Here is a 19,356-nt window from a genome sequence, read left to right on the forward strand (position 1 = left end):
GGGAGGCGGGGCGGGCGGGCCGCGCTGAGGGGCCGGGCCGCGCTGAGGGGCCTCGCCGCGCCCGGCCCGTAGCCGCCGCGGCATGAGCGGCGGGGACACGGGGGCCGGCGGCGGGGCCCGCTCCCGGTCCCGCGGGGGCTGCCTGCGGGCCTACCCGGCGCTGCCGGTGTGGGTGGTGGAGGACCACCAGGACGTGAGTGGCCGGGCCGAGCGGAGGAACGGGGCGTCCGTCGGGTGGTGCGTGGGGAGCTGCTTCGGGTCTTTCGTTCGGGAGGACGCGCCTTGCCGCGCTGTCACCGGGGCCTGCCCGCTGCCGGCGGCTCCGTGGGACCGGCGCCAGGCGCGCCCGGGGCTCACCCCTGCGTTCTCTTTCGCCACGGAAACATGAATCGAGTTCAGCGCTCGGGTGACCCGAATTCCCTTCCCGACCCGGTGATTCAAGTTAACAAATGCCGTGGTCGGATTTTGGCATCTTTGTAACGGTCGTGGGCGACCTTTTTTGTTCCTTCTCTTCTCTGCGTAGTTAAAAGGAAACAACACCTACATTACACTGCTCTTAGAACCAGCTAGGCTTTAGGGCGGTACTTGGAAACCCAAACCTACGCAGTGTCGACAGCAAATTGGTAAATGTAATCACGTCCTGACGAGGAGATTGACTGCCACGTGATGAGAAAGGTTAAATTGGGAACTTTGCGGTTTTCGTTAAGTAATTGAAAAGGGGAGGGAAGAAGGAATTGCTTTTGAACTGCTGTTTCTGGCTTCCCGTATGGTTTGTTTATAGTAGCGTAAGCTGAGGCCTTAGTCCTAAGTAAGCAGATTCTTTGCAAACAGACAATTCTAGCGTAATGAAGCTTATTAAAGAAAGTAATGTTCTGATTTTGTAAGTAGTTTAACGCAGATCAGTTTTGCTAAGACTCACTGAAATATATGATGCTGTCTGTGATAGCTGATTTTTTGTGGTAACCCAGGACTTAAGAGTGTTGCTGTAATAGGAATACTGAGGTGATTACTATTAATGATTATTTTTTGTTTTATTCGCTATATTTCTATTCTCAGCGCAACAAAGTCTATTCATTCTAAACGTGTATGCTGTGTTTTCAGCATATATGTGTATATGCATCGGTCTGTCTTGCATAAAACATAAATGGCTTTTCATCCCAAAGTGTAAGAACTTCACAGAAACTTTATATAGTCCTTTGCTGACACTGATGTTCCTCTAAGGCAAGGTGTCACTAGATGCATCATGCACTGAATAATAATACAGCTGGTGTAAAGGGAATTTTGTTCTTAATCCAAAGCAGCAGAACTTGCAACTTTAGAGATGTCAATCTCTTGCATCTTCCCCCATTCTCTCCTAGTCTCACAATTTATAGTGACACTTACCTGAGATGAACTTTAATTTTAATTGCAAAGATTTTAGTTTGTTCAGGTAGGCCAGATTACATGCTTTCTCCAAAAAAGTAAAAGTCATGGATGAGGGAACCTTCTTATTTTTAACCTTGTTTTATCTACTATTACAGTAGTATACATATTACTGCGTATGTAGTGGGTAAACTGGGGAACTTGTTCCTAGACAGATGGAATACAGTTCAGATTTTAGGTGTCAGTCATGTTTTACAGCTATGCCCATGTAGTACGCAGGATTTGTCATCTTAATCGGGGTTTTTTTGCCAAAAACAGTAGTTCAGTTTCTGTTGTAATGTAGAGATCAAATGGAATTTTTGTTGCCCAGTCCTTTTATAGTCTTCACATTCCTTGTATAATAGGGCTGTGATTCACAATCATTGCTAGATTTGTTCTGGCAGCTAAAGCAGTTACTTTTCCTGTAACTGTGGGACAGACTCCATGTACTGCAGTTTAGTGTAAAAGGTATCATGAATCATCCATCAGTTTTCTCATTTTACCACCCTACATTATTGCACTTCAGTGGTTTACTATGCTATAAACTGATGAGTTGCCTCATCTCCTGTTTTTCACACCTTTCAGTGAAGACCTTCAGCAGGGGTTAAAGTTGGGCAGTTGAGAAAGGTAGTCTGTTTATTGCAGCCACTAAGTCATGTAGGGATTAGGGATTAAGCTCTTTCATCAAGGGGGATAGGTTTAAAGATAAGCTAAAGTTTAAATCATGGTAGGGTCATTTTTCACTCTATATCAGTTAACTTATAAAACACAAGTAATGAAATGTTTTTATCTCCATAGCACCCATGCATGGTGAGGAAGCTTTTTAGATTGGAGAAGGCAATGCAGGGGCAGTGTTCTGCAGAAGAGGAAAGGCATTCCTGGTGTTCAGTTGTAAATGAAAAAAAATCTAGGAATTGAGCTGAATGGTTAGTGAGAAGAGCTACTGCAAACAAGACTTTCTATAAAGAGGGAAAGAAGGAGTAAAGCTGTAATTCTTCAGCAGCTTCTCACGTGGAACACTTGGGCTCATAGTGATTACAGTTCATGAGCTGTCTTGCCACTGGAGTTGTTTCCCCTTTATATTGTCTTCTGTCTCCCCATCCCTCTAATCCAAATTCAAAAGGAGTAAGAGTGGGACTAGTGTTTTTGCTGTTAAAGCTGTTGCATTTTTCAACCCACTGGTTATAATTGAAATATTTTTATTCATGTTGTTTTAGGTGCTGCCTTTCATCTATCGTGCCATTGGTTCAAAGCATCTTCCTGCCAGTAACATCAGCTTTGTTCATCTTGATTCCCATCCAGACCTTCTTATTCCTGTGAATATGCCTGCAGACACTGTATTTGACAAAGAAGCTCTTTTTAGGTAAGTTCGGGCTGCTGCCTCAGAATACTTTAAGTTTACTTCTTGCTGCCTTTGTTTTACAGTGAATATTGGTATGACTGCGTAGGAAGTATGAACAAAAGATCTAAGTCAAGTTCAAGTTGTATCTTCTGTCTGTTCGCTTTTGCTGAAAACTTTATTTTTTGGAACAGAAAAAGTTACGTTTGTGTTTTATGAATGGGGTCAAATGTTTATGTTGCATATCAAGCAGTTTAAGATGTATGAATTTCCTTTGTTTAGTTGTTCAGTAGTATATCATGTTACTAGCCCAGGTAGTTCCTCTGGGTAACAGGAGAGCACTCTTGAGTGGATGCTTTGTCTGAAGAGCTGTCGTTTTAAAACAGCCTTTCTCTCTTCACACTGAAAAATTGACTTTGAGATTGAAATAACATATCTTATGTTGAATGGTGAATATGTGAAGCTGAACAAGACTTTCCTATTAAGATCATTAAGACCAGTATTTTCCCCCCGCTTCATAAGTAGGTAGGTAGCAAGCCACAGAGTGATCTCTGCTATTGTCTTTCTCTTCCCATTTTAAAATAAATATTGATTGCTTCAGTATTGTGGTGATTTACAGCAAGGACAAGCTGATGCAATTGGTGTGTAAGTACTTGTATCATCCTACCCACAGTCAATATTTTGTTCTCTTTGTTGGATGAGTAAGAAGTTTTGTGAGCTATATCGTACACCTAAAAAAAATAGGGTGTTGATAATGAGGAAAGATGCTAATCTGTAGATGCTGACTGACTCACTTTAATCACTGAGATTATATTTAAAATGTACTTAGAGCAGTTTACAATAAAATACTCTCATAGGGTCAGTTTGAAGTTATTTAGAATAGTGATGCTCCTTGCACTTTCCTCTGTCTGATGTAGCAAAAGAAAAAGGACAACAAATCCATGTGGTTTATAAACAAAGTGCCATGTTGAAAGTGAAGCTGATTGCACTCTCTAATCCTAACTTTTTAAAATCTACTATGGAGATTTTTGTCTGTCTCACGAATAAAGATTTACCTCTTTTTCTTTCTTTGATGGTGTGACCCTTACACAGAGTTCTAATTTCAGATGATTTGCATGGGGGCTTTCAAGACATGGAAGGTGTTTGTGGCGGTTTTGACCATGTTTTACTTCCAGGGAAAGTAACAGTGTTTGCTCCTGTCTTTCTCCATACATTACAGTGAATTAAGTATTGAGAACTGGATTATGCCTGCTGTTTACGCTGGCCATATTTCTCAAGTAGTATGGCTTCACCCACCCTGGGCTCAGCAGATCTCAGAAGGAAAACACAATTTTTTAATTGGGAAAGACATATCAACAACAACAATGAGGTAAATTGTCTGCTGTCTTATATTAGTAATATAAAGCTATCTCTATAGCTTTTCATGAGCATTTTTTTTATATTCTTGGATAAACATGAAAATTTAATTTGTACGTGTGATTTGCTTAGGACCTAATGTGACTACCTGTCTGAATGGGCACAGTGAATATTGTGCCTTAATTTTATTTTTTTTTAATAGGTAATTCTAGCTATTCACATTTCAGCTACCCAGGTTTTAGATTAGTTCTCATTGAAGTAAAAAAAATCTCAGAAAGCAGTCATTTTTAACAGAGGATTTGGGTAACAGAGGGCAGCAATTAGATCCTCCTCAGCCTTCCCTTATCAGGACGAAACAAGCCCAGTTCCCTCAGGTTCCCCTTGTTCATCACATGCTGCAGACCTCTAATCACCTTAGCAGCCCTCTGTTAGATCTTCAGTTTATTGATGTCTCTCTTGTCCTGGGGGCAGATTATTTCAAATGTGACCTCCATGGTGCTGAATAAGGGGAGAAATCTCTTCCCTTGACCTTTTGGCTATGCTTTTGCTAATACAATGAAATTTTGTAATTAGTCTTCATCACTGCAGGGTTGTACTGCTCACGCATGCTCAAGTTGCTTTCTGCAGGGATTTCCAGTTCCTGTTCTGCAGGTCCTTGCTTGTCTATGCCAGCCCTGTACTGCTGCATGGGGTTATTGCATCCCAGGTGCAGGATCTTGTATTTATCTTAGTTTAACTTAATGAGATCCTTGTAGGCTGTTCCTCTAGGTTGTCTAGATCATTCAGGTCAACCTTGCCTTCTAGTGTATCAGCTACCCCTAGGTCAGTGCTGCCTGTAAACTTTCTGAGTGCATTGCTGAGGGCATTAATGAAGATGTCAAAACAGTAACAATCCCTGAGGAGCACTGCTTACAACTAGCTGCCAGTGAGACTTCAAACCATTGGTCACCACCATGGAACTGTTGGTCCAGCCAGTTTTTCACCCACCTTATACTGCATCCAGTGAGTACATATGAAGGATTATATACATATGATCATATGATAATAGACATTAAATATTTTTAAGCTTCAGAGAAACTTAATTTTTCAACTTTATCAATAGTGCATCCATTATTTTCTCTTCCAGTTAAAACAGAATTATTGATGGGATATCCTCCTTGCTTTACCGTTCAATCATAGAATGCCAAATTCTAACCTAGCTCATTGTACAGTCTAAAAAAAAAAAAAAAGATACAATTAAGTGAATAAGATCACTTTGATAAAACTGACCAGAAATAAAAGGGGATACTATTATTTAGCAAATGTCACAAAGTTCATAATTACTTTTTGCACAATTCTATTTCATAGTAACATACTTAAGAAAACTATGTGTTTTAAGACAAACTTTTTTTAACTGTTCTGGATCAAAAGAGAGCGGAGTCACATTTGGGCTATGTGGGGAAAAAAATCACTTGCTCTGCTTTGATTCTGTACTCATATTCAGCTGTTTTCAGCTAGTTCCTTTGATAAGTTTCCCTTCAGGGTGAGCTTACATGGTTAAATGCAGTATGAGTGACTGACCCATGAAGTTCAGAGATTTGCGTTCAGTAGAGTTATAACAAACCAAAACGGGACAGAAAGTGAAGGGCAGCTTTTATTTTATTTTCTTAATGGAACCTAAATGTACCAATCAGGACAAAGTGTGTTTGTCGTCCTTACTGTGACAAAACTGGGCATTTAATGCATGTAAAGCTTCCTTCTTTTTTTTTTTTTTTTTTTTTTTTTTTCTTTTTTTCCCCCTTCTTTCTGTGGATGGGAGAAAGCAGTTCAACTTGTATCTCTTTGGTCTTGCTAGTAAAATTTTGGCTTGGTATCAGCCAGGATTCTGTTTTTCTGGTGTGGGTTTGTTTTTTTTTTTTTGTTTCAGTTTTTTTGACGTTAATCTACTAGTTAAGCACTGAAACAGGTACACAGGCAGGTGGTGAATTCTCCATCCTTTGATAAAGTCAAAACTCAATTGGACAAGGCACTGGGCAGCCTCATCTAGCTTTGAAGTTAGTTCTGCTTGAATCAGATGATTGATTAGAGACTTCCAGATGTCTCCTCCAATCTTAATCATTCTGTGATTCAAGTTCTGATCAGACCCCCTCATCATTCAGCAGGATGCAGTCCATGACAATTTCGCATTCACCATATGCACTGCATTGTGATTTTGTATAACTTGAATGGACATTTACAAATCCTGTCTCTTGCCAGCATATCAGAATAAATATTTTGAAGCAAGTTTAACAGAAGACAGCAGAGAAATGCTTTGTTTTACCACCTTTAATAAAACACTAAAGCTCTACAATTCTGAATCTGAGGCCTAAAGTAAACCTAACTAATAAGACAACAGCTGGTGCTTTTAGTTACATTTAACCTTGAGAACTAGCACACATATAGAAATACTTCACGATGGCTGAATAGCTCTCCCACAGATCCTCTGGTTGCCTTAGCACTCTTGAAAACAACATTTCAAGCTGCCTTTTGAAAATGGTCAGGTACCTTTTCTTCAGATTCTAGGCTTACAAAAATCATGAAGGAAGAAAGGGAAGGAATCCTCAGAAATATGAAGTTCCTAAAACTTTTGTTGACAACAGGTGGTTGGATAGGTAATAGATACCTTAGTGTCCCACCAAGGGAAAGGCGGTAGCATGAGCTCGTATTGAACCCTGGAGAATTTCTGAGAAAAGACCCTGTGAATGCCCCATCAACAAGATGAAGTTGTTATCCAGGCTGTCATTTTAGCAAGCTCAGGATAATCCAGCCAGAGGACACTGGGGAACTAAGCTTCAAATTTCTGCTGCTTATGGAATTACTTGTCTTTGTGGTTGATTGATGGTTATACCCTGTAATCAAATGAGGCCTTAACACAAGTGAGCAGAAATTCACACTTCTTCTTAAGCTTATTTTTTAATCTGAACTTATGATGCTTAAGGCTTAATGTACTGAAATATGGCTTGAAAATTATATTCTTTAAATTTTCACTGTAAGTGGAGGTTTTGGTGGTGGTGGTTGTTTTGTTTGGTTGGGGTTTTTTAATTAAGTGGATTCCATTGATATGCAGCTATTTATCCTCAAGTTACTGGCTCTCCCCCACTTAGAATAGGAAATCTATATTGGTGGTAACAAAAAGTTAAATGCTACCTTTTAATTTATAATATTTTACTAAATCAATATCTGTGGGTTTCAGGGCACTTCTCAAACACAACTAACAGAGTTTTCCTTAAAAATTAGGCAATCCAAGACAAAATATCCATAGCTTTGCAGTCTTATATGCCATAATATTGGTAATATCTTGTTAAATTCTGGATTTTATCTTTAAAGTGCTGTTCAATGGCAAATTAATCTTAGAAGCACATAACGTAGAATCTTTTTGTTATCCCTTAAAACCACATGGGCTATCATAAAAAATATAGAGTGAATTTTAATATATTTATTCTGCAATAAAGAAGTAGAAAAAAACTTCAATTTAAAAACCTGCAGATTAAAATAAATATTTTTGTGTACACAGTTTCATTGCTCTTGTTACCCATCAAGCATTTATTCATTCTTCTCAGGATCCCTAAAGTATGTATGCTTTTTCCTAAGCTCTTTGCAAAGATATGTATTAACTGTGAGTTATTGTCAATTGTAGGGTTACAGGTACAGATCATTACTTTTTAAGTGATGGTCTTTATGTCCCTGCTGATCAGCTAGAAAACCAGAAGCCTTTAAATTTACATGTCATTCTCATCAATCCTACTGAAGCATCAAACAGCCGTGAAGAAAATGGTGAAGTAGCATCTGCTAAGAGACTGAAGCTAAACACAGATGACACAGCAAGCACCACTTCTGCCTCTTCATCAGTAGCTCCTGGTGACCTTGATCACAGCACCCCAAGTGTGGAGAAAAAGGAAGTACAAAATTCAAGTGCCCTGAACAGGGCAGAAACCTTGTCAGAGTGCTCAGCTTCAAGCTCTCTTGGAAATAGTGAATGCCCAATAAGGGAAGTTGTTAAAGATGTCTGCCAAGTACTGCAGAAAGGGGATGCATATGTTTTAGACATTGATTTAGATTTTTTTTCAGTTAAAAATCCATTCAAAGAAATGTACACACAGGTAAGCATGGCAACAGAGAGGTGAGTGTTCACCTTTTAATGCTGTTAGGTAAATAGTGAGATCTTTTTAGCCTTGATTAATTAGACCTGAATATTATTAAGGAGTAGGGCTGACAAGCCCAAATTTTGAACTTCTTGTCAAACTAGCCTGATGTCTTTATCTATCCTGTTTTCCTTTACAATCATACTTTCCTGTTGGTTTTGTCTGCCTAAATTTACCATCTCAGTTTTACTCGGCATCTTATTGGACCTTAGTTCAGCAACATGTATGTCTAGTTTCAGAGACTCTTTAACTAACAGACTGTAAATCTTTAGCTTTTAAAGCTGTGTTCTTGAAGTCAGGTTTAAAGTTAAGCTACTGCAGAATGTTTGGCTGAGGCCATGAAGTATTGCTTTCTCAAGCCTTACAGCCTCTTCCTCACCTGCATTTATAGAGAGTTGGCTGCAGTACTAGAGTAGAGGAATGATCTTAATGGTCAAATTCTTTTTTTGAAGGAGGGCTTGGAGGATTTTCTTTCTCTTTTGAAGAGACTTAATTTTTTGCCTCTTCTTTTTTTTTTTTTTTTTTCCAAAGACAGAATATGAGCTTTTGCAAGAGTTGTACAATTTCAAGAAGCCTCATAGAAATGCAACAGAGGTATGGTATTTCTGTGTGGGATGTATGAGGGAATGATTGTTTTGGTTTACCCAATAAAAATCAGTTACGACAAGAAAGGAACCTGTGAAAGGTGCTTAATTAAGTGGTCTCCAATTAAGCTATGCAGCATGCTGAATGCTAATCAGCAGCATCTTAGGAGTTCTTTCCTATTAGATGTTTTGTTTGAACTTGTGAACCGGATAAATATTTAGCATGAGTGTGAAAATTAATTTCTGTAAACAAGTGGTAATTGACAAGGAAGAAATTAAAACATAGTAAATGATCTGCAATCTTACTCTTTTTATGGTTCAGCAGGGCTTTGGTTTGGGTATTTTTTTTTGTTTGGGGGGGGTGGTTTGTGGTTTGTTGTGGGTTTTTTTGGGTTTTTTTTTTTTACTTCCCACCAGGCTCTCCCCTTCCTTCCCGTATTTGCTCTTTGATAGAGCTGTGCTGAGTGCCTAACTGGTATTTTACCTATTTATTTAGATGTGGAAAGGACAGTTATATACCACTGTAATGTACTTTTCATTGTATGCTTCTGAATCATGGAAATGTAAGTCTGCTGTAGCTGCCAAAACAGTCATTCAGCCCTGAGCCCAAACCTTGGAGACAGCCATGTTAATGGTCACTACACCAAGTAATTTCTAATCAAGATCTTGTCTTTGCTTTTGTAATCTCATCTGAACACTATTACAGAGAGATTCAACACATCAAATTATCACAGATTAAAGAATCCTAATTAATATGTGTGTATAAAGAAATGGAGATATGGGGAAGGTTGTAAAATTGATTTTCATATTTCTTAGTCAATCGGCAATAAAAACAGTTACCTATTTAAAAGGTAGTTAAATGTGAAAGGGGTAAACGCTTGTGATTTAAGTTCCCAATGTGATTTCAGGGCATAAGTTATTTACAAAAGCCAACAAATTTATAGGAGGCAACTGAAATGGTTAGCAGACAGTGTGTAATGGATAGGTATAGAACTGAACAAGCCAAGACCAGATTCATGGATGGTTTTATAGTGAGACAGTAAATTTAAAGGATTTGAAGGTAGAAAACTAGTGAACTTCGTGCTTTTCAAAATTTCAGAAAATATCCTAGATCTCTAGTCTCTTAAAATTCCTGAGTACAGTTACATTTGTATCATACTACATTATACTATTGTGGTATTTTAGGGGGTGTTGTTTGGTTTTGGTTTTTAAGTAGCATAGCGGGGGATGGGACATGTCTTTAAGGTTAGTTACTGGTGATGCTTAGAAAAGTGTCTTATTCATGCCCCAGGATAGGATCATAAATCTGTACTTTATGTATGATTGATACCCCCTCAGCTCTTCTTAAAAATTAGTCCAAAGTTGACATCACTGGCCAAAAGGAGCAGCATCTGTTATATGATACAGCCAGCAGAATCCTAAGAGGGAATTGTTGTGTTCTTAATTGTTACCTATCTTTTCCAAAGTGCTTTGTAATTTCCTTCACACACTACTGCACTGAGCATTTTTAATACAAAATGTGCCAAGCATTGCTTTTCATTTGATATGTTATGTAGGATCTCTTTCTGCAAATGTTTGCATGCACAACTATTCATGTATGTAGCCAATCTCCAAGAAGATTGCCTCTTTATGTGTTCTGAACTTTTTAAGAAAGGGCATAAAGCTTTGCAGGTCAGAGCAATAACTGACATTTTAAATTAATTCCATGTCTTTTCAGGCATGCAGTTGAAAGAAGCTCAAAATCTGAAATTTTGTTTTGTTTTTCTGCAAATGCATTTGACTTAATATTTTTAAACAAAAAAATTATTTTTTCCTTTCATTATAGAAATGTAAAGCTTGTACTCATCTGAGCATATTTCAGTTCTATAGAAACAAATCTAACAATTGGTCATATACAGTTTCTTAGCTCTCCCCAGTGTATACTGCCAGAACAGAGATGTGGCACTTTTTTTATTTGTTGTGGGAAAGACAGAGCAAAGAGAGGTGATATTCTGAATGTATAACAGCTTCTGCAGGCATTCATTCTGATCCTCTTGAAAAAATGTTCTGTAGTAATGAGTCAGTTGTTTCTGATTCCCCACTTCCAGTAGATCAACCATTTCAGAATTTAAATTATAGTGTAAGCCATGACATTCTTACCTCTTTTTTTCCTAACATGCTTTTGTATGTGCTTATTTAAAGGAGGGCTTGCTGGACTGTGTTGAAAACCGCGTTCATCAGCTAGAAGATCTGGAAGCAGCATTTGCAGATTTGTGTGACAATGATGATGAGGAGACCCTACAGAAGTGGGCTTCCTGTCCTGGGTAGGAAACTTCTGAATGGCTTAAAATGCAAACAGTAGTTTGGGAACTGATTAGCCCAGCACTTTGGTAACAGAAAAGGAGAGAGCCTGGATAGGATCTATGCAAGGCTACCGTTTTTCCTTTAGTTCTAGAGGAGGAAGAGTCAGACAGAACAAAAGGAAAGGCCATCTGCTGTCTTCAATGCCATGGTAAGCCTTCCAAGTTCAGCCTTGTATAGCTTCGTGCAAATTCTGTTTTCTGTGGAGGGAGGCACGTTTGGTGACTAAAAACTTAGTGATCTCTGTTAAGCAGAGCTCTCAAAAAAGCAACAAACTACAGATGATGTGGAGAAGGACTTTGGTTGTCCTGAAGGTTCTGCTTTTTTGTGGGAAAATGGAAGTGAATGAAAGGCTGTACCTGAGCAACAGTGTCCACAAAACATCTCAGCAGCATCTGCTATGCTTTTAAACTAAATGTTTTCAGCTGAAAAGAAAGAGCAAAAGTCTGGGCTTTCCCTTGATAGGAAAGGCCCTCATTTTCCCCATCAAATGCAGCAGTTACTGCCAGACCTGTGTAACACTGACCACAAGCATTTCCTATCAAGTTCATATGACTTTGAGGTACAACAGCTTCTCTCCAGGTCTACCCTAAAAGAAGTGCAAAGAGGTCTTGCCAGAGGCAGATATAGGGGCTTTGTAAGAAAGACCTGGTGAAACAGTACAATGGTACTGATAATTTTAATTTTTCTCAGGTGCAAGATGACACAGAGGGGCAAATTACATTTTCAAATCCTAGGCCACGATAACTTCTACTTTCTTCTTTTTTCTCTCTCCTTTTTTCTTTTTTTCTTTTTTCCAACCTCTTGAGGTAAATATATGTGTTTCTAGCTCTTTATGTAATAACTTCTGGTTTTGTTTTCACTCCAGAATGAAGTCGCTTGTTCAGCTAGTTCACAGTTTGAAAACCAGGATGGAAAGCCCAGACTATGAAATGGTAGGTGACTAGGTAAAAGAGCAGAAAGTAGACAGATTTCAAAAGCATAGCTTCAACAAGGAGGGAAAAGATCATGCTTCATTTCAGACTTGCTTCTTGATTCAGGACTTTGTGAGATTTTCGTGGTTTTGAGGGGGGGGGTTTATGTCTTATTAATTAGGCCAGCTTTTCTTCGTAAAGCTTCTAAAATTCTACTCTGCTTGTCTATATTTAGGCGATATTAATGTGATCTTTCAGGACTGTGATGTCTCAGGCTGCTTCCTGTGAAGGAAGGTTTCATTTCACCAGGGTTTGTTCATATACTTTATAGAACTTAAGGTACCTATTTGTAAAAGATCAGACCTGTCATCTTCAAGGTCTGCAGCATACTCTGAATTCATAGGAGAGGTACAGTGTACTGGAGATAATGGAACAATCCATACAACCTCCAGAATTTTATTCTTTTTGTTTAAAGAACAAGTTGGGGAAAAAACCCAACTCTTAACTGCCTGAAGAGGTGTAAGTTACCTGCTGGTCTAGGGATGGTATCTTAGAGACTTTTTACACAGATAAACTGTATCAATAATTCATCAATAGAAATTAAATCCTGTTTAATTTACATGTAGGTCCATCAGGCTGGTCTGACTTGTGATTATATGGAGCTTCCTCACCATGTTAGCACTGAAGATGAGATCGAAGGCCTCATACAATCCATTAAAGTTCTACTAAAAGATATGCCTAAGCCCACACTTGTGACAGTTGCTCGGTAAGACTGTGTAGGTACTTTTACTTTAAAATGCTCAGACTGTGTTTACAAAGCTAAATAATTCTATCAATACAGCACTGGTTGGCACATGTTAAATTCTGCCTTAAAGTGGAAGCCTTACAGCGTAGTGAAAATTGACAGTTGAAAATGTTGATCATAAGGCAGTGACAGTATCTACACAACTAAGGGAATGTTCTGTGCTGAGGGCTAGTTTTACTGGGCTTTAGAGTAGCTAGCACAGATTTCAAAAGCAGTGAAAACATGATGACTTAATGAGCCTCAGCACAGGCTTTATAAAGCCTGTGATGAGGCCTTGTGTGTGTTGAGATTGATAGCTGTCACTGAGGCTCATAGATGTCTGCTACTTTTATTAACTTGTGCTAGTTAGAGCAAAGCTAGCTTGGACAAGCCTGCCTGGGCTGAAATCACACATGCCTTACTCTCTTGCTCTAGGGTTTATGGTACTACAGATAGGATTTCTGTTTTCAGTGAAACTTGTGATAGAAGTGGTTTTCATCTAATAGGCTGAAAGGGATTTATATTCTAGAAAGCTCTAGTAAAGCTTTGCATGGGGTAAAAGTTACACTTCCAGGACTGTATGGGAATTATTTGGGAGAACGAGGTGGACTTTGAGGCCAGGGACCTGGGAGAACCAGGGATCTGCCCTGGGAAGACTTAATTTGAAGACCACAGTGTATCTGTTGACAAATTGTTGTAATTTAATCACTTCAGAAATACTAAGTGTGCCATTAAAGGGCAGGCAACAATAGCAGAAGCTGACATGAAATTGTTTTTGTCAACAAGAAATAGTAGGCTAATACCTGCAGTAAAAGAAGGCTGTATTTCCTGTGCCAGCTGCAGAGTCATCATCCACTGTTGCAGAGAAAATAGAGAATCATTTATGTAGCTCTTGACAGATAAAAAAAATCCAAGAAGTGTCAGCTCTGCCTTTTTACTAGTGTCTGTTTGCAGTTCATTAATAGTTACTGTACAAAATGTTGTATCACAGGGATTGTGAAGATATGTTTTTCAAGTTTTGCTACCTATTTTACTAGTAGCATTTGAATTTTTCAATCTTAACTTTCCGCCAGTCTTTTAATTGGATCATTTGCTTGCACTTTGACTGCCAACTTATCTTGGGTCGGAGTCAGGAAGAGAGTAGAATTGAAAGGAAGAATAGGTCACGTTCCTAATCTGCTCCAGACTTTCTATTCAACTTCATGCAAACTGTTACTGTTGAAAGTAGTGAGGAGAAGCACAGCACTATGCTTTGAAGGAATACTGGGAGGCAGAACTCAGCACGGTTTGAAAGTAGCTTCAGCCTAGACACAGAGCATTACAAGAATACAAAATGTAGTGATGGTGGTGATATCTGTACTCTCTCATGCTTTTTTCAATTCCTTGTTACAGATCAAGTCTGGATGACTACTGTCCGTCAGAGCAGGTTGACATCATTCAAGAGAAGGTTCTCAATTTACTAGGTTCAGTGTATGGCACTCTGGATGTGCACTTAGATTACTCAAGCACCTCATCTTCTTTGTGACCTTTCCTGATGTTTTGCCCTCTAATGCAGTGAATTAATTTAAATTGCATATTAGCTATGGTTGCAAGGGGAAAAATACCATTGTTTCAGCAGATGGCACTAGAACCCAAGCTGACCAACAGCTAGTTTTGAGTTGCGTTGCTTTCTCCAAATCAGCTGCATCTGAACTGTTACCTGTTTGGCTTTGTTCAGATTAGTTCTGTGATTATTATTTTTACTGTCTTGCTTCATAAAATTAGTGCAAGATAAACTATTTTTTTGTCTATAAAATGTATTTTTTCACCTGATGTCTTTTAAGTGGCTGTAAAAAAAAAATACATAATTTCTTAAAATAAATTGATTTCTTTTACGCAATTAAACTTGTTTTGATGGAGTTTGGTGAGCAATAGACATGTTCCTGAGTTGCATTGTACCTTTTAAAAAATTATTTCAATAATGCCATTAAGACATTAAGTTTACATAGTGATCTTCCTTAACAGCTGTGGTCGAGATGACCAGGCATCCCTCTATCATTTCTCTAGAGCAGCTTATGGCTTCTGCCACATCCACAGAATATAATTTATATTTATACTCTGTTGCATTAATATTGTCTTATTTTGCCTTAGACTATTTCGTTGGTGACTCAGATAATATCCCTAATGTATGACATTAGCTTGGTATTTTCATTTTTACATATTTTTGAGGATAAAAAGTATGTGTGCCTGTCCATGCTTTTATCTATTGAATCCTGTAAAGAGTTGAATTGACGTTTTCTTCAGAAACAGAGATTTAACTTGACTGAAGTCAGCAGCAAAACCTTCTGCACCAGGTTTTCACTTATTTCAGTATTGCTATTTGGAAAATAACAGTTTTAAAACTATTTAATTTAGAAAGCAATCTGGTTCTAGAGAAGACTGCCACTTCCAGAGGAAAAAAAAACCCCACAGGATTTATTTGGGAATGAAACTGAAATGGGAAAGAGAAAATACTACCTAGAATATTGTCTTTTATTATGAATAAATTTTGCTTGTAATTTCTTCTGAAATAGTTAAGTTAATTTGTTAACATTAGTATTTGCTTTACAGGGACTGTGCACTCTTACAGTTTTTTACTACTTCTGCTGTTGATATAAATGACTATATTATAGGTTGAAAATATAAAATAATTTTAAAATATTTCTTCCAGTAGAATAAATTCCATGACCATGGACCCATTTTCTTCGTGCTTATGCATTCTGTCACAAAAACGTGGCGAGCCTTGGATTCAAGATGCTTAATACTTCATAAACACCCATACGCTGCGTACAGAAACAAGTGGACTCATGACATACTGCTTGAGTAAAGTTTTTTGTTTTCTTTAAAGTAAGAGATGCTCTTTGCTGGGCTTTGAATGAGGTTGTAGAAAACAAACAAAAAAACCCATTGGATCAAAGGTGCCGGGGGTACTTCTGCACTGTGGAGAATTATGTTAGCCCCTGAAAAAGAAGTGTGCAGGGTGTGCTAGCACAGTTCTGCCTCTTTAACTGATATTCTGCTTCCAGGTCTCAGAACAGAGCACCTGCAGCACATCAGCCTGTACTGGGGCTGCTCCTGTGAGGAGAGACTGGGGGCTGCCCTGGGCCAGACCGGCCCCAGCCGGTTCCTGCCGGTTCCCGCCGGCTCCAGCGGCCCCACCGCCGGGCACAGCTGAGCCCCTCAGCCTCGGGGAAAGCCTGGGCAAGAAAGGGCAAAAGGGCTGAGGGAAACGGGGGGAGAAACAGCCCTGCCAGCCCCGAGGGGAGAGCGGCAGGAGGGCAGGAGGTGCTCCAGGCCCCCCTCCCCGGCAGAGATGGCCCTTCGGCCCCGGGAGAGACCCCCCCCCCCGGCCCCCGGTGGGGCAGGGGTGTCCCTGCAGCCCCAGGGAGAGGACCATACCAAAGGGGGTGGGTATTTTCTGAAGGAACAGCAGCCCATGGAGCACCCCACGTTGGATCAGGGGAGAAGTGTGAGGAGGAGTAGCAGGGTGGAGCCCTGTTGCCTGTCCATCCCATCAAAGTCCTTGAAGCTGTCCTGAGCGTTTCCTGGGGTCTCAGATATTCAGGGAATGGCGCAGACAGCACAGCCTTGGAGCCATGACTGTCGCCAAGGTGACTTCTCCTCACCCTCCCTCAGGTCTGTCCTGCACTTGCTTTTCTCGCTGCTGGGATGTGCACAGGCTCTCAGGTCAGCCCAGTCCCAGCGGTGCAGCCCTGCCACTGACTCTCTAATTCTCCAGTTGTTTCCAAAGGGAGTAACAGTGGAAATGGGAAGGTCCTTGGCCATACAGGACAATGCAATAAAGCAGACAACCCTCACAGGATAGCTGGAGGGAAGGAACAGAGGGAAAAAGTTAGTGCCCTTGAGCTGGTTGTCTGGTCTGTGTTTCTGACTACGATAGGAAAGAGACCTGTCAGTCCTCTAATGAGGTCTTTGGTTTTGAGTGTGGTGGGTTAATCCCACCATCCAGTCTAGATGATCTAGACTTAGATCTAGATATATAGATATGGACTTTATTTATGATATTGCATCAAATCAGTGTCTTGACTCAGAATTCGTGATCCGCAGCCTTGTTGCTTGACTGCTATCCCACAGTGCAGTTCTTGCAGAAATAATACTCTTCAGGAACTTACCTCCTGATAGAAATGCTACAAGGCTACTTAGCCCCTCCAAACACAGGCTGAGAAGGTAAAAACTGCATGTAGAACAAGGGAATTCCTTTTTACCCAAGCTGTTTGGGGTACTTTCTTTAGAAGTTGTAAAAGTTGGGGGGCACTGGATCAAGCTGGTCCTTCTCAGAAGATCTGACAGGATGAATCTGCTCTCAAGGCAAGAAGGTACTGCAACAGCTGGTTCCTCTTGGGATGGTATCAGAGTCCAGGCAGAACAACAAAGTACACTTCTAGGGCATTTCTACACATACTGTGCAGTCTGTAGCCCTCCCTTCTGCTGCCTTCAGGTCAGAACCATTAAGGAAGGCCAACAAGGCAAAATTAACAGTGTTTCTACATGCCTTTCTTGTCTGAGATTAGATGCTAATTGAATTTGGCTGTACCAAAAAAATCTACCTGAAATTTCTGCCCTTTGTGTCCTTCCTCCTACATAGCCACTAGAAAGATGAAAGTTCGTTGCTGACATGTTATAAAAAAATTTACTGCTAGACTTGCCTTTTCAAGGATCAAATATTTTCCTTGCTGTAGAAACAGCTTCCTGCTTGAATGGAGCATATTCATTTCTCTCTGCAATCAGCAATGCACAGATTTCCACTCTCAGAAGCACCTGTCAGTAGGACAAGATAATTCTTACAGCCATGAAAATTATCCCTCTCTAACAAAGTATGAGTGCAAAGTCTCCGAGTACTTTGAAATTCATACTAGAAAATGATGTACAAACAAATTCATTTTGGAGATGCAGACCTGGGGAGAAAGGATTAAGTCTTCATTTTTTCCCAAAGAAGATAGAGGGAAGGGACACTCAGAGCTCATATCCAGTCGGGAAGTAGACATCCAGGAAGGCAATCATTGAGAAAGAGGACAGAACTGGTGAGAAGCAGGTGCTACTGAGCACTTTGCTGCCTGCATTTCTGGCTGAAAAGACTCACTGTGATTCATCTGGAAAGGGCTGAATTTATAAAACAGCATACACTCCTCTGGCAGATGCTCTATGCCAAATTAAAGTCTAGCTCAAGCTCCAGTTCAGGTTCATAGTTCCTTGTGTTAGTGGGTTACACCTGGTCTATTTATACCACAGTTTCCCACAGATATGATATAATTTGATGTTTCCTTCACTTACTTTGTCGCTATTTGTCTTTTACATAGACTGCAACCAGCCACCTTCAGGTGGGGTTGCTTTTTGCTTTTATGATTATGCAATAGCCAGCTTGCAGGGCCTTAGAGGAAAGCTCAGAAAGCCACTTTCTATGTCATCCAAAAGTGATGTTTGGTAAAAGTAAATCACCTTGCTTTGCGGTTCTATGCAGCTCAAAGCCTTTAAACAGCTAACCATCCTCTTGTGACCCCCCCAATTTCTGGACCCCCCACGAGCTGCAATTGTTTCCTGAACTGAGGAATCCTTCCTGACCGTGGAGATACTTGTTATGGTCACTAGGTGGAGCAATAAATGCATCATTTGAAAGTTGCTCGGAGGGCAGGAAGTAAGCTGGAAGAAACCTGGAACCTTTGCAAGTTTATCCCCTGACTAAACTGTGATCATGAAAAAGCAGTGGGATAATTGCCTCCTGGGTATTCAAGGATTTTCTATTATATTCAAAGCTCGTCACTACTTTTTACCATTTTAATAGCTGATGCATCTCCAAAAAAACTTGTAAAGAAATAGGATAGTTCTAAGTAAAATAAGAAATCATGAAGAATGTACTGACAAAGTATCATAAGGTACCTAATTTTTAAGGAAGAAAAAAACTTATAATCTTATGAAAATGTTTTTTTTAATAACAGTTGTGACCCAAGCATGGTATAGGTATTTTCCCTGCAACGATACAGGGCCTACAGTAATGCACTGGATAAAAGCCTTAAGACTGTAAATACTACCGTTACAGTACATGGGTGTCTTACTTCAATAGAAGTCCTATTTGTTTCTTATGTACTCATTTATCTGTCTTTAGCTATGTCTGGATGTTTCTTTGTTAAAATCACGGTAGCATATCTCAGCTGGAGCACACTGTGTGAGCCAGCACAGACAGGACACAGGTACAACCACTGAACCACAGATGAAATGCAAAGAGTAAATTTATTTTTGTTACCTCACCAACCAGGGGATCCCTAAAGCAGCACCCGGGCAGAGGCACACAAGCAGGGATGCAGGCACTACTGAGCTCAGTCCGTGCTAGAGGACCGCCAACCCTGCTGGTTCGCTGCAATATGTCTAAAAATTCCCTTAACTCTTTTGGGGTGTAAATACATGTGATCTGCACTCCCCCAACCCCTTGTTCCTGCTGCCTCTG

General features: G+C 39.9%; 1 protein-coding gene across 5 annotated transcripts; it reads left to right on the top strand.

The window, feature by feature from the left end:
- The first annotated feature begins 54 nt into the window (after positions 1–54).
- C20H5orf22 (chromosome 20 C5orf22 homolog) lies at positions 55–15,427 on the top strand. 5 transcript variants are annotated; one of them, XM_049823752.1, is made up of 10 exons: positions 138–193; positions 524–675; positions 2,619–2,764; positions 3,960–4,109; positions 7,752–8,214; positions 8,788–8,850; positions 11,022–11,143; positions 12,049–12,115; positions 12,721–12,860; positions 14,271–15,427. In XM_049823752.1, the coding sequence occupies exons 2-10, from the start codon at positions 667–669 to the stop codon at positions 14,401–14,403; spliced, it is 1,293 nt and encodes a 430-aa protein (XP_049679709.1). In that variant the 5' UTR covers positions 138–193; positions 524–666; the 3' UTR covers positions 14,404–15,427. The 5 variants fall into 5 exon arrangements, 4 of the variants coding, with proteins under 4 accessions (XP_049679706.1, XP_049679710.1, XP_049679709.1 ...); XR_007508913.1 differs by lacking the exons at positions 524–675; positions 14,271–15,427 and adding an exon at positions 11,269–11,331 and having other exon boundaries at positions 55–193; positions 12,721–12,739; XM_049823749.1 differs by lacking the exon at positions 524–675 and having other exon boundaries at positions 55–193.
- Positions 15,428–19,356: the final 3,929 nt, after the last annotated feature.

The sequence above is a fragment of the Accipiter gentilis genome, chromosome 20, assembly GCF_929443795.1.
Source record: "Accipiter gentilis chromosome 20, bAccGen1.1, whole genome shotgun sequence".
Classification (NCBI taxonomy): Eukaryota; Metazoa; Chordata; class Aves; order Accipitriformes; family Accipitridae; genus Astur; species Astur gentilis.

Bases quoted from the DNA above. Each gene is read 5' to 3' on its own strand.
- C20H5orf22 (XM_049823749.1), top strand. From the start codon at position 83: ATGAGCGGCGGGGACACGGGGGCCGGCGGCGGGGCCCGCTCCCGGTCC. The intron at 8,851-11,021 runs GTATGGTATTTC...GCTTATTTAAAG, and splicing joins CTCATAGAAATGCAACAGAG to GAGGGCTTGCTGGACTGTGT. The intron at 12,116-12,720 runs GTAGGTGACTAG...ATTTACATGTAG, and splicing joins AAAGCCCAGACTATGAAATG to GTCCATCAGGCTGGTCTGAC.